Genomic DNA, 15,611 nt, shown 5'->3' with positions numbered 1-15,611 from the left:
TACATGAGACCTTGTCTCAGAAAGAAAGAAAGAAAGAAAGAAAGAAAGAAAGAAAGAAAGAAAGAAAGAAAGAAAGAAAGAAAGAAAGAGAGAAAGAGAGAGAGAGAAAGAGAGAGAGAGAGAGAGAAAGAAAGGGAGAGAGAAAGAAAGGGAGAGAGAAAGAAAGGGAGAGAGAAAGAAAGGGAGAGAGAAAGAAAGGGGGAGAGAGAAAAGAGAGAAAGAAAGAGAAAGAGAAAAGAGAGAGGGAGAGAGGGGGGAAGAAAGAGAAAGAAAGAGGAAAACCAGTATACTTCATTTTAGAAACCCAGAAGAAACATTTAAACAGTCCTTCAATAAGACCTTTAGAAGTCAGGCATGGTGACTCCTACCTATAATCCCAGCTCTGAGGAGGCTGGGGCAGAAGGACTTTGAGTTTGAAGACAGCTTGGGTTACATAGTGAGCCCCCATTTAAATTAAAGAAAGTGGAGGAAAGAGAAAAGGATGAAAGGAAGGGATGGATGGGGGGCACAGGAGACAGGGCGGGAGGGGACATAAGGACCCAGCTGCTGAGGTAACCGTTCCCATCCCCACCCCTCCCCACTGCTGTTTCTCATTACTTCCCTTTCTCCTGTTCTTCTGGACTCCTCCCCCACCTCATCAGATCGGTTCAGTCATCCCCAGTAAGAAGAGAAAGATTCCAGGATCCTCCAACCTCCCCAACCCTTACTTGCCGGAGCCCCTTACAATCAGATGATGTGACATTTGTATATAACCTACCTACAGCCTCCAGGATGCCTTAAATCACCTGTGTTACTTATGGATTTATACGATAAATCCTGTGAAGATTTATTCTCATGTTGTATAATATTGTGTGTGTTCGGCACAGACTTCATTTTTCCCTGAACCTTTCCAACCTGTAGTTAATGGGATCTACACCACGGAAGAACAGACAAGGCTGATGGTTTAGACAGGTGATTAGAGCCTTTTCACCAAAGCAATACCCACAATTCATCGCTGTTGCTGACTGATTCTGCAACTGGAAACTAGGCAAAGATTTCATGCCCCTATAACTGGTCCCAGTAGAAAACAAGCCTAAAACCAGTCTCTCAACAGTGTCCCTTTGATCCTCAGAGGTGTGGTGCCTGCTGAGGCAGGGGCATCACCCAGAAGCTAGATAAACCAAGAGAGGCAGCTGTGGCCTTAGCTCCCTCCCAGGAACCATTCAAATAGAATCCAAGGAGAGTAATCCTGTACCGAATCATTTATCACCTTGTTTCCAACCACAGTGAAGAGCAAACTTTATTTAAATAAATGGCAGCAACTTCCCTTTTGGGTCAAGTCACAAATATGGTGGCAGGTAAGATGGCAGGTCCTTCTACCTCCTCTTCCTCTCCCCTCCCATCCCTCTGAGCCACTTCTCCATTACAGCTGTGCACCCCTGTCATGTGGGAAACTTAAAACATAAGTACAATTGCCTTTTGCCCATGTAAAATTCAGAACACACATATGTGTTCACAAATCACTTAATGCCTTGGGGTGGGGCCTGAACACAAGAAGTTTCCTTTGTGGTCCTCGAGGGAGTGACTCCCAGCTGCAGCTGAGATTAGCAAATCATCAAGGTTTGTTCTTATGTACACCCACTTGCTTTGTTTCCACTGACGCACATTAGTGTTTGTTTGTTACAGTGTGTGTGTGTGTGTGTGTGTGCATGTGCGTGTGTGTGTGTGTGTGTGTGTGTGTGTGTGTGTGTGTGTGTGTATTAACCTGCTAAGGCATCTCGCCAGCCTAAACCTCATTATTTTTTACCCTCCCTGACACATAAACACCACATGTTCTTGTAGAGCCTTTAATCTCTTCCATAAACCCAGCCTCATTCAAATTGTTACCACTTTTTAAGGAAGTGCACTCCAAAGACTGACTGGGTGTGGTAATGTCAGCAGCGGAGTCTACAACATGAAAGGAAGCAAGCTGGAGACGGGTTCTCATAGTCATTATGGCAGATCCTTGTGAAATATCCCCTACCTTGTTCATACCCATCAAGGAGGACAGAATGAGGCTCTATCCTGGAGTGTAGCACACACACCCCACCTCCACCCCTGAGCTAAGCCCCGCCCACTTCATCTTTGCTGGTCTGTCTAATAAGCCCCGCCCACTTTGTCTTCGCAGGTCTATCTACTTGTCAAAAGCTGTTGGGAGGAGGATCCAGAAAAGAGGCCAGATTTCAAGAAAATCGAGAGCACACTGGCCAAGATATTTGGGTATTGCTGACATTTTTACTTTCCCTCCCAATTTTGCTTTTTTTTTTTTCCCCCGAGTCAGGGTTTCTCTGTATAGCCCTGGCTGTCCTGGAACTCACTTTGTAGACCAGGCTGGCCTCAAACTCAGAGATCTGCCTGCCTCTGCCTCCAGAGTGCTGAGATTCTATAATGCTCCTGGGTAATACATATATATATATATATATATATATATATATATATATATATATATATACATATGGGGGGGTGTTCTTGCATGTATGTCTGTGTGCCTTATGCATGCAGTGCTCACAGAGGCCAAAAAAGGCATCAGACCCTGGGGTTGAAGTTACAGACAGTTGTGAGCTGCCACAGGGAGCTGGAAAATCAAACCCAGGTCCTCTGGAAGAGCAGCCAGTGTTCTTAACCACTGAGCCATCTCTCTGGGCCCAGATGGGTAATTCTCAACATTAGAAAGTTCTTAATATTTTTAAGATCTAGCTTTTATTTTTAATTCTTTGTATATGTGTGGTTTTGTGTACATGTGCGCAGGCACCCAGATTCCCTAGACCTGAACTTGGATCTGTAAGTCCAAGGGACTGTAAGTCACCTGACATAGGTCCTAGGAGGTGACCGAGGGTCCTCTGGTAAAGCAGAACAGGTTCTTACGAACCATCTCTCCAGCCGCCAAGGTCAGCAAGCTTTAAAGATCTCCAAAATCACCAGCTATGGCCCCAGACACTTTAGATTTGTTTTCTGAATTACAACCTTCATGTTCAAAATGGGTGTTATATCCCATGATCCAGCAATATCAAATCCTCGATGCAGTGTGCTTTTAGATAACACACTACAGATGGGAAAGGGACAGTGACTGGAGAACTGAGAAACCAAGCACCAAGGAAGACATGATGCTGGCTTGCTGGGAACAGAGGGCAAATCAACACACACACACACACACACACACACACACACACACACACATGCAGATGCAGACACAGGCTACCAACTTCCTCATTCATGAAACTGGAGTGAGCTGGGTGGTTTCTAAACTTCCTTCCATCTCCGACTTTCTGGAGGTGTCCTTAGGCCCTAAGATTCAGACACCTGCTGAGGTGAGAAGCCAAGGCAGAGATGGGAGCTGAAGCTGATGAACCCGTGGTCTGATTGGCAGAAGTGTGCACTGTCTGAATAGAGCAGGAAATAACAACAGATTCAATTCTCGCCTCTTCACTCCTCCCCTGGCTGTCACCGAGGTCAGATGGGACTGTGCAGTATCAGTGACAGGGACTCTCATGGAGATCATGGGCCCCTGGTCTTTACCCTTGACTCTGGTGGGTCTCAAACATGGCTGTTCATTTGAGATTCCCAAAGGAGCTTTAAGAAACACTGGCACCTTAATTCTGCCCTAGAGCATTTGATGTAACAGGGCTGAGGTGTAACTTAGCACTGGGAGTTTTAATAATTCCCTAGGTGACGAAGATTCACAGTTAAGATGGGGAAACTTTTAATTGAATCCATTCATTTCGAAAAAAATAATCTACCACCTCCCTGTGCTTGCTCCTGAACCCATTCTGCCTTACAAACCTTTACTGCTGGGGTCAAGTAAGAATCCCTCGGGAGCTTGTTATAAAAAAATTCTGTCTCTTGGGACTATTGAGATGTCAACAAGACTATTCACCTGAGTTCATACCCAAAACAGCGATGTTGTCCTCGAACCTCCTTCAAACCCATACTATCTCTCTCTCTCTCTCTCTCTCTCTCTCTCTCTCTCTCTCTCTCTCTCTCTCACACACACACACACACACACACACACACACAATAAGCATACACAGAGACACATCATACACATACACACACAGAGAGACACACAAAGACACAACCAGTCTCTCATACACATATACAGAAAGAGAGACACAGAGACACACACACATACCAAACACAGAAACACACTCACTCATACAAAGCAAGCCTTCACCTTCTGAGGGCAGAAGTGGGAACTTGTCAATGACGTAATCACGATGACAGAATGGCTGTGAGATCTCAGAACTTTTCTCTATGTCTTAGCATGCTATAAACATTATCTTTAACATACACAACATCATGAGACTCCCTCACGCCCCTTCCCAGTGATGTGTAAAAATCCCTCATCTGTTACCACCTGCAGCCTTTTCCATGACCAGAAAAACGAGTCTTACATGGACACCTTGATCCGACGTCTCCAGCTGTACTCTCGAAACCTGGAACATCTGGTAGAGGAAAGGACTCAGCTGTACAAGGCAGAGAGGGACAGGGCTGACCACCTTAACTTCATGCTCCTCCCACGGTAAGGCAAGCCTCCTGCAAACATGGTTTCCCATGATTCCACAGCCAGGTTCCCAGCTGAAACCACAGCCAGGCTCCCAGCTGAAACCTTCAACATGGCCACCTCTCCCCATTGCTGGTTTTGTTCTGGATTTGTTTTGGCCTTTGGTTTGTTTGGGGCAGTCTAGGGTGGGTTCCTTTTATAGACCCTTCAGGGTTCAAAATGCTTGTGCCTTGCTGAACCTCCTGATTTCACTCTGAATTCCCAAAGCAAAGAAGTTACTGTGAGGATTATGGACTGAGCAGAGGGCTGTGAGTTCTAACATCTCATTAAGCCTACATTCCGCCTTCAGGCAAACTGCTGTCCGTCTGTCCTCAGACTCAGCATGGAAACTCAAGTCTGCCGCAAGTGCTCTCTGAGGCTCTCGGGCACTCAATGTTGGCGTCTTTGCTTTTCTTCTTGACATCACAAGCAAAGTCCAAGTCACAAGAACTAGAAGTTGTCTGTGGGCAAGGAGGCAGGTGTCTTGCCACCAGACCATCTATGAACTTCATGAAACATAGTCAGGACAGAAGAAAAAGGACCTTAGGACTGAAATCCCCAAAGAGCTTAATGTTTTCAGAACACTGTCATTCAAATAAGTTCCCATGGAATGTTAAGATAAACGAGGAATCACAATGTGATGGGTTGGCCAAAGGCTTTGTACAAGCAAGAAGCAATGGTCTCTTCCCGTTCAGGTGTGGCAAGCTGTTAATTGAGTGTAGCCTAGCTCTGGTAAAATTGCGGAAACTGAGCTCAGTGAGACCTGACTTCAAAGCTTGCTTCCACCGGCTACTATTGATGAGCAGTCTTGGACAGGAAACCTAGATGATCCAACCTGTCTCCCATCTTCCTTCAGTATCTTGGGTAGCAGATAGGAAACCAACACTCGTCTACGACATGCATGCTGGGGTATACACAGTAACTGGGGCTTCTCCGAGTTGCTGGTTCCTTAACCCCTCCCAGATCCACTCCCATCTGTCCTAATGACTGTTTTCCAAATAAAAAGTAGCTTCTCCTCTATAAACCTGGGCAAAGAGGTGAGGGGCACACATGTGCCCCATTCAGTCCCTGGGACTTGGAAAAGCCTAATCAGACCATGAGCCTTCCAGCTCATACACACAGACTAGGAGAGCACTCTGGAAATACACTAGAACCACCGGCCTCTATGTCAAAGAGGGTATGTGTTGCCTGAGCCACATAAACTCACTGTCATACAGAATTCTTTGCCTGGACAGTAAGGCCTCGTTGAGAAACATGATGCCATAGTTGTCCCAGGGTTTCACCATCAGAGGTTTTAGCCAACAATGTCACATCAGTAGGATAAAACAGCTGCCTCTGCAACTCAAGTTTTCACAAGCTTGGTGGTTCAACATGATCACAAGATGGCAATTTTTGAAAAGATTGTGTGTATGTGTGTCTGTGTGTGTGTGTGCACGCACACGTGCACATGAGCATACTTGCCTGTGTACGTTCAAGTGTGGTTGCCCACGCAGACCAGTGGAGGCCATCAGATCTGCTGAGTTAGAGTTATATGTGGTTGTAAGCTCCCTGCTATGGGATCTGGGAATGAAATCTGGGTCCTCTGCAGAAGCAGCAAGCACTCTTAATGGCTGAACACTTCTCCCGCCCCAATCATCTTGCTAGGTGGTTGAAGCCAGGCCTTACTCTAACTCTGGAAAAAATACATTTTATCTTTATGAAAACTTCATGTTTCCACAATAACATAAGGTAGACGCTGTCCAGAAGAACCAAAAAGCAACATTTATAGCAACACTGAAGTGTGTGTGTGGGATTCACCATCAGTTCAGCATTTATTCAACAGAACCCAGGAGATTAGGAAAACGTAAATGGGTTTCCTTCTTGTGAGAAAACCAAGATATCTAATTTGTATTCACATTCTGTGACAGCAGCAACCCTCTACCCAAGCTCACCACCTGAAGTTCTCTTTCTTTCTCTTACCAGCCACATCAAGGGTTATTTTGCAAAGGTCCCTACATTGTGTTGCTACACTTGAAAAGACTTTCCTCTAAGCACTGGAGAGTCTCTGTGTGTCCCAGACCCCTGTGGCTGATAGACGATGGGTTTTCTGAACGATCCTCAGGGATTCTGCAATTGTTAGTGTCACCTCCAAATCTTCTCCATCTCCCTGAACATGCCTTGGCTTGCAGACAGGTCCTGGTGCACAGGACGGACAGGCATTGCTCAGTTCTAGTAACAGCTTTGTCTGCAGCAGGCTATGGAATCACATGAAATTCCCACTTCCTTTTCACCCCTTGGTTTTCTTATCTATATAAAAATGAAGGATTTAGGGACTGGAGATGTGGCTTGGCGGTTAGGAGCATTTGTGGCTCTTGCAAAGGACCTGAGTTCACAGAACCCACATGGTAGCTCACAGCCATCTTTAGCTCCAGTCTCAAAGGTGCCCTCTGCTGGCCTCTGCAGGTACCAGACACACTTTTGAAGCACACATACACACATTTAAGCAAACACATGTACAAAATAAAGTAAAATGAGAGATTCGTTCTCGTAGGCTACTGTTGCACCTCCCAGTGTCTCAGATTCTGATACTGAGATTTCTATATTTCTGCTCAGGCTCTCTTCAAAATGACCCCAGCAGCAGCAGAGAGTCCTGAACCCCAGTCAGCCCCAGAACGCTTCCCCTATGGGGAAGGCAGGCGCCTTGTCCCCTAAAGGAAGTCCCAGTCCGCTCAGGTGGACTTGCTCTGAGAAGCTGCCCCTTCCATCCCCTCAGCGAGGTTTTCTGAGCGACCTCTCTTTGGCATCCTTTGCTGTAGTTGCAACTTACTTATGGAGTGGTTGCCTTTGCTCCTTAAAGGACCTGAATCTGGTTCAAAATATCCAATAAATTATGATTTAAGTATATTTTAAGTAAATGTTGAATGCATCATTTCTCTGGCGCGATATTAAATAATACCACGAAGTGTCTGAGAGGGGCAGAACCGTTAGCTTTGGCGAGAAGGGCACATCTGTCAAGCCCTTTGGTGCTCATAGCCTTAGGGTCAACTTCTTACATCAGCGACACACTTGACATTAAGGTTTCTGAATATGGTGTATGCTTGTTTGAAATGGATTATCAATGGGGAGATTATGAATGAAAGCATATAGGCATTAGAGCTATATAGGTGATAGGGTTATAAGTGCATGAATAGTACTAATCTAAGTTAAGGTTGAAAATGCTCATATTCATCCAAGTTCAAATACAAACACACACAAGCAGGCAGTGGAGTCACACACACAACATAGGAAATCTGTCGGTTTTTTCTTCCTGGACACTCACTGGAATTCATTAGAAATCACGTATTTTTCAGTCCTGTTGACAGTCGCTACAATCTAAACTGCAAGGCAAGGAAACTCTACGGAGGTTAAAGGTCATTTTTCCCTTTCCCTCATCTAGGCTGGTGGTAAAGTCACTGAAGGAGAAAGGCATCGTGGAGCCAGAGCTGTATGAAGAAGTCACAATCTACTTCAGTGACATTGTGGGCTTCACCACCATCTGCAAGTACAGCACGCCCATGGAGGTGGTGGACATGCTCAATGACATCTACAAGAGCTTTGACCAGATTGTGGACCACCATGATGTCTACAAGGTACCTGCTCCAGCCCTCAGGCTGTGACCGTTGAGAGGCCCAAAGCCACCAGAGCCTGACACAGTCGCCCCTGTTATAACTCCTGTCCTCTCCTACCCAGCTATAGCAAGAGGCAGGTTAAGAATGCTTCCTCTTCTACCTGCATTGAGTTCTAGCACCCAATTCATGGGGGCTCAGAACTGCTTATAACTCTAGCTCCAAGGGATCTGTCATCCTCTTCTGGTTCCCGCAGGCACCTGCACTTATGTGCACAAACCCACACACAGGCACATACAAACATGTATGTAAAAATGAATCCATCCATCTTTAACACTCACTGAAGTGGTGGTTGAATCCAAGCTGAAACGGAAGAGATGTAGAAGAATTTTAAAAGGTCAGATGTCAAAATTACCTTAAGAAATAACCCAGAAGGAACAAATTACAACATGGATAAATTTAGGATGACAAATACAGAGGAAATAGAAGTGTTTCAAATCCCCTACAAAGCAAGGGCAGCATGTAAGCTGGCCGTAAATGAAGCGCAGAGAGTGGAGTTACGTAAACACTGCTCGAGACCATAAAAATGTTTTATTCTTGAAGGAACCTACAATTACGCTTGGCAGAATACTATGCTGAAAACCATAATCACTAAAGTCTATTCTGGTAATTTGGTTTATGGCTGAAATCATATAGGATCAGTCAGGTCATTTCATTATTTAGTCTCAATTTTCACTGTGAAATGTAGGGGCATGCGTATGCCTCTGTGACTGCACCACTTACATACAGGTGCCCACAGGGACATGATGCCCTGAAGCTGAAGTTGCAAATGGGAGTGAGCCACCGAGTGAATGCAGAAGTGCACCCTGGTCTTCTGCAAGGACAGGCAGTGTCCTCAATCACTGAGCCATGTCCACAGCCCTGTGAACACTTACAGAATTGTCTACAATGTGTAGACACTTCATCTGCACAATCTAACTATAAAATTCTTCTTTATGGCTAAAATCTTCCATAGTTGTTTTGTCATCCAGTTAACTAGACTACTTAAGGAAAGAGAGAGAGAGAGAGAGAGAGAGAGAGAGAGAGAGAGAGAGAGAGAGAGCAGAGAGAGACAGAGAGAGAGAAAGACCCTGAACGAGGTAAACAGGACTGCTCAATCTGAGCTCCCATCCCTTACTCTTATGTGCATTCAGCGAAGGATTCTGTTCAATTTGGTCTCCCATGGGGCAGAGCCACTGATGAGAATGTGTTCTCACAGGTAGAAACCATCGGTGACGCCTACGTGGTGGCCAGCGGTCTGCCTATGAGAAACGGCAACCGGCACGCGGTAGACATTTCCAAGATGGCCTTGGACATCCTCAGCTTCATAGGGACCTTTGAATTGGAGCATCTCCCTGGCCTCCCCGTGTGGATCCGCATTGGAGTTCATTCTGGTAAGGAGTTGGGCATCCTAGCAAGAGGGGGTCACTCAAAGTGGAACACACAAGGCATAGACTCAAAGCAAAACACACAGGGCATGGTTTTCCTGTAAAACTTACTCTTAACCTATGTGCTAAATGTGGAGTCCATTATATATCCTGACACACTTAGACCCAGCCCATCAGCCCCTTGCACTTGAAATAACACTGTGGATAGCATCTTCATTCCAGGATGGATAAACACTGACCACACAGGAAAACAAGAGTTTCTGGGCAGCCCTTAAATCATCACGTCTACTGTCTCACTATTACCTTCCCATACATAGTCCCAACTCCTGTTCATGTTCCCTTAAAATGTTATAATGCTAGGGCTGGAGAGATGGCTGAATGGGCAAGACAGTGTAGCACACTTGTAGGGGACCTGAGTTTAGTTGCCGGCACCCATGATGGGCAGCTCACAACACCTGTAACTCCAGCTCCAAGAGAAAACGTTGCTCTTCTGGTTTCTTCCAGCATCTACAGTCATGTGCACCTACCCACAGACAAATGCACACACACACACACACACACACACACACATGTATATATATGTATAATAAAACATATAATCTTTTTTTAATAAGAAAAAAATATCTAAAAATGTGTGATTCAGAGGAGAAACAACTGGTCAAATGTCTCTGACACTTATACTCACTCCGCAGCAGTGCTACAGAGAGCACATGGGTCAGTTAGAAGACCATGGAAGTTCAAAGGAAAGTCAGGAGCCAAGTTTAAGGCCATTTGAAAGAATGAGTCAGAGAGGTGAGAGCGAGAGTGAGAGCTAGCATGAGCAGAGGTGAGAGACAGAAAGCATCTGATAGGTTCAAGCTCTATGTCTTACTGTGGAACGTAGAGGGTGGGAGCTGGGGCTGGGGGGTGGGGGTGCGGGGGGTACCTGGCCACAAGCACCCACCTAGGAAGAGGCAGAGCAAAGTCCAGAATGAAGAATCCACAATGGTTCCTGGTCTCCTCTCTGGGTACTCAGGTGCTGCTGTTATACTACCAGGAAGGGAAGTCAAGAACCAGGATCCACTATGATATTTACCCTCAGGGCATCTACACGCCAGTCAAGAAGGGGAAGATGGAGCCCTGGACGAACAGGAGCAAGCCCAGTTAGGAGTGAAGGCTGAGAGTACCAAAGGGGCTGGAGGAGAGAAAGCCTTCCTTGGGAGTTTTAGGCAAGGCTCTTTAAGGCACTTTGCCCGTGGCAGTCAATGAAGCTGTTCTCTGAGACAAGCCTTACAGGTTCACATTGTTTAATTGGGTGGTGGATGTGAATATAGACACCTTATTCGGGGTAAACCAGGCATGATATACCTCTTGGGGGAAGAGCATCCAGGAAGGGACGGTCATTAGCTGAAGTCTCTAAGCTATCTAGATGCCGTATTAGGATGGAGAAGAACTCTTGAGTGTGAGTCACTATGTGACTGAGTGCCCATGGTCCCCTCAGTGGGCTGCCCTGGTTATGTGTTCCAGAGCAAGTACAGAGACAGGTAGGGAACGGCTCCACTCCTGCTGGTTTCAAATCTCTGAGATTCCCTGGGTTTGAGCTCATTCAACCTTACCAGTCCTAATGCCTGTCTGGTAGCATGGTCCCATGTGCACTACAGCTCTATGGTCCCAATAGCTGGGCATCTGATGGGTTAAAGTTCAGTGTTACCACTCTCCGCTATGGAATTCGATCAGGCATCAGCCTATGACTTGGAGATGGAACTTGAGGACTGTGACTGCATATTTCTAAATTAAGCTTTTAGTTTAGGTCGCACGTTAGGATGTCATTTGTTCCATGGAGATACAAGGCAGTGAGCAGCCTCAGGCCACCAGCTTAACTACCAGCCTTGGATATAGAAACTTGAGAAGATAAGTTGTTGGTCTTACAGAAACATGTAGTTGAAGGAGAACTCATGACCAACCTAGATGTCTAACAACAGAGAAACAACAACAAATGTGGCACATATACACAAGAGAATGTTACCAGCCATAAAGGAAAAGGACGTTACATTGTTCGCAGGAAAGTGGATACAGCTGGGCAAATGGACAGAATCACATTAACTAAGCCAATGAAGCTAGTTTCAAAAACCAAAGGCCATGTTTTTTCTCACATGGCCCCTAGATTTTTACATAACTGTGTATAACTGTGTGCATGTATATAACATGAGAGAAGGAAAAATGTCTAGGGGAGCAAAGGGGACTATGGGAAAGGGGAGAGGAGAGCGGGCAAGCTAGGAGGATGAGAGGGATACATGAGCAGTGAACATGTACCCACGGGGAAATGTCTTTATGGAACACAGTACCATATACAAAGAATACATAAGGTGAAAGTTTTAAATCATCCTCACTAATACTTCGCATGACACATTGTCTTGCCCTTTTCACACAGTCACACATATACACACATGTAAGCACACACACAAGCACACATACACACATGCAAGCACACACACAAGCACTCATGCACACATGCAAGCACTCACACAAGCACACATACACACATGCAACACATAAGCAACATACACACATACAAACACACACAAGCACACATACACACATGCAGCCACACACAAGCACTCATACACACAGGCAAACACATACACAAGCACACATACACACAAACACACATACACACATGCAGGCACATACACAAGCACACATGCACACAAACACACATACACACATGCAGGCACATACACAAGCACACATACACACATGCAAACACACACACAAGCACTCATACACACATGCAAACACACACACAAGCACACATACACACATGCAAACACATATACAAGCCTCCTCTATTTCATCTCTTCTATGTTTTTTTTCTATTTTCTTAAACATTTATTGTGTCTTTTTTATTGGATATTTTGTTTATTTACATTTCAAATGTTATCCCCTTTTCCAGTTTCCCCTCTAGAAACCCCCTATCCCATCCTCTCTCCCCCTGCTTCTATGATGGTGCTCACCCATGCACCCACTCCCACCTCCCTGCCCTGGCATTCCCCTACACTGGGGCATTAAGCCTTCACAGGACCAAGGACCTCTCCTCCCATTGATGTCTGACAAGACCATCCTTTGCTACATATGCAGCTGGAGACGTGGGACCCTCTATGTTTACTCTTTAGTTGTTGGCTTAGTCCCTGGGATCTCTGGGAGGTCTGGTTGGTTGATATTGTTTTTCTTCCTATGGGTTACAAACCCCTTCAGCTCCTTCAGTCCTTTCTCTAACTCCTCCATTGGGGACCTCATGTTCAGGCCCATGCTTAGCTGCAAGCATCTCCCTCTGTATTTGCAAGGTTCTGGCAAAGCCTCTCCGGAGACAGCTATATCAGGCTCCTGTCAGTAAGCACTTCTTGGCATTCACAATAGTGTCTGCGTTTGGTGTCTGTATACAGGATGGATCCCCGGGGGGAGGGGGGGGCAGTCTCTGGATGGCCCTGTACTTTTCTTCTGGGTGTTCCGTTGTAGGCCACCAATCCTATAAACAGCACCATCATGTTAACACAAGCACACATGGGCAATTGTGTCTTTGGGTCTACGGCTCCTTCTAGCAACTCAGGTTTAGGACTGTGTGTTTCGATAAAGCAGACAAGCTATGGGGTCACCTGAGACCTTCTTGAGAGCCCTTGATTTTCAAACATTGGACCTCTGAATGCCTTCTTGTTCAGTACAAGTATAAGTGTTCTTTGCTATCACAAAAGCCCAGAGCTTGTAGTCATTCCTTAAAGAAATCACATCACGTGTGTGCCAAGTCTCCGTGCCCGTGAGAAAGGCTCACCTGTCCCAGCTCCATTCTTCACTGTGCAATGATGCCTCCCCTGCCTTCCTTCCTTCCAGGCCCCTGCGCTGCTGGTGTTGTGGGGATCAAGATGCCTCGCTATTGCCTGTTTGGAGACACTGTCAACACTGCCTCCAGGATGGAATCCACCGGCCTCCGTAAGAAGGGGCACTGCTGTTTTCTTTAGGGAACAGAGATTCTCTCTTCCAACAGATGCACTTGTAGAACTCGCTGCCCAGTGCCGAGACCCAGTGTCAGAGTGAGGCAGAAGGACCCCTCACAGGGCTAGACTTGAGCCTGTGTTAACGTGCCATGTTTAATTTTGTTGCGTATACTGCTGATGGTTTCAGTCTCTTTCCTTCAGCTTTAGACTGTTTCTGTATTTGGGACCCACATGCAATGAAATCGGGCATGTTCTAGATGGAACAATCATGAACGTTAGCATATATCTATGTAAACTGTGTTATCCAATGGGAACGCTGTGGGCCAGATACCTGGCTCAGAGTCGCCTTTCCTATTTGCCTGGGTTTTCTAGAAGCTGATTTTAGGGGAGAACGTATCTAGGAATTTATTAGTACACAAAGTTTCAGGCTTTTCCTCAGATTGAATCAGTCTTTGCAAAGGTATGTGTCTGGCAAAACAGAGGCACCATGTACTACTGAAGGCAATAGATGATCAACTAATATTGGTGATAGGGATAATAATAAAAATATATAGTAGAAGGAAGAAAAGAGATGGAAGATGAAGTTTAAAAAGCTGACAAGACCCAGGACCCACAGCAAGATTTTGGTAGTTAGAATGACATGATCTTAGAATTATGTTCCACAAAGTCAAAGTGTCATGGGAAGAATAAAATGTGACTCAAGCAGACTTAGATTAAAATAAAACCTGTGCTCCCATCATCTGCATACACTGAGGGAAGTCACTCTGCTCCGTGGTGGGTGTCCACCGTTCTGACCACTGTCTCAGCTTATGGAGTGGCTGTTGGGCTGTTGGGCATTCAGCCATGAGCTGTTAGGTAAGGAGTCCCTCGTCGACTGTTCTTCCCAAGGCTACGGACAAGGAAAGCTTGAGAAACTCAGAGCCCAACTCTTCGCCTTGCCCTCAGCACCTTAGATATTTACTGGGTCTTTATACTGGAGACCACACAGCCAAAGCCCCACCCCAGGCTCAGCAGGAGAAGGTCCATCCAAAGCCAGGTCCAAAGGTTTCCACTCTGAGCTGGCATGAGATTCCGCAGACAAAATTTGTAAAGTGCCAACATTCAGAACCTCCCAAAAAAGACTGTGCCAGACCGGTCTTCTGACACGGGCAGCATTTTCTCATGCACTGGCACTGTTTTTAAAGCCACTAAAGCAACTGTGTGCGTTTCTCCATGATGGACAAGGGGGCTGCTGCCGTCTCTCTCGAATCAGAGAGAGACAAACATGGCCGTATCATGTTTCGATGTGGGTGGATGTTCATGGGTCTGCTTTGTGTCCCCAGCCTTGAGGATTCACATGAGCAGCTCCACCATAGCCATCCTGAAGAGAACGGATTGCCAGTTCCTGTATGAAGTGAGGGGAGAAACATACTTAAAGGTAAGGCTGCTGCAGACCCGTGTGGGCAGGCACTCAGACACAGTGGGCCGCGTGAAACCCTCCATCAAGAAAGTCAGAAAAACTGAAGCTGAAGACCCCTTTGCCGCCTCCCTGGCAGTGATCTCCATCATCCCTGAGAAAGAACCTCTGCCTGTGTGAACTCAGAGCTGCCCTGAACTCCCACAAGCCCTTTAGCTGTTCCATGCTGGGGCTAGGAGGCTACAAAGCATGGCTACCAGGCCAGAGGGATGGCTCAAAGGTTAAAAGCACTTGCTGTTCTTGCAGAGAGAGGTCCCAGGTTCAGTTCCCAGCACCTACACGCTGGGTCACAGCCATCTGTAACTCCAGTTATAAGGGATCTGACACCCTCTCTTGGTCTTCATGGTCAGTGCATACACAAGGTAAAAATGCATACATACAGGCAAAACACTTGTACAAATAAAGTAAAATAAATAAATCTAAAAATAATTTTAAAAATAACAATACCAGCAACAATTGCTACCATTCCCTCCATATACACACACCACCTGTCCACATACACACACCACCTGTCTACATACACACACCATCTGTCCACATACATACACTATCTGTCCCCTCCACATACACACACCACCTGTCCACATACACACACCATCTGTCCACATACACACACCA

General features: G+C 45.9%; 1 protein-coding gene across 2 annotated transcripts in view; it reads left to right on the top strand.

Moving 5' to 3' along the window:
- Gucy2c (guanylate cyclase 2C) overlaps positions 1–15,611 on the top strand; it is an 81,874-nt gene that overhangs the window by 60,860 nt on the left and 5,403 nt on the right. For both annotated transcript variants that reach the window (XM_021165238.1, XM_021165239.1), the window contains 6 exons: positions 2,147–2,238; positions 4,379–4,537; positions 7,974–8,166; positions 9,401–9,575; positions 13,434–13,532; positions 14,860–14,954. In XM_021165238.1, coding sequence (XP_021020897.1) covers positions 2,147–2,238; positions 4,379–4,537; positions 7,974–8,166; positions 9,401–9,575; positions 13,434–13,532; positions 14,860–14,954 — 813 coding nt within the window. The remainder of the gene's footprint in view (positions 1–2,146; positions 2,239–4,378; positions 4,538–7,973; positions 8,167–9,400; positions 9,576–13,433; positions 13,533–14,859; positions 14,955–15,611) is intronic.

Source organism: Mus caroli, chromosome 6 (genome assembly GCF_900094665.2).
Source record: "Mus caroli chromosome 6, CAROLI_EIJ_v1.1, whole genome shotgun sequence".
In the NCBI taxonomy this organism is placed as follows: domain Eukaryota; kingdom Metazoa; phylum Chordata; class Mammalia; order Rodentia; family Muridae; genus Mus; species Mus caroli.
Note: the sequence above shows the minus strand (reverse complement) of the source record. Positions and strands in the feature narration are given on the sequence as shown.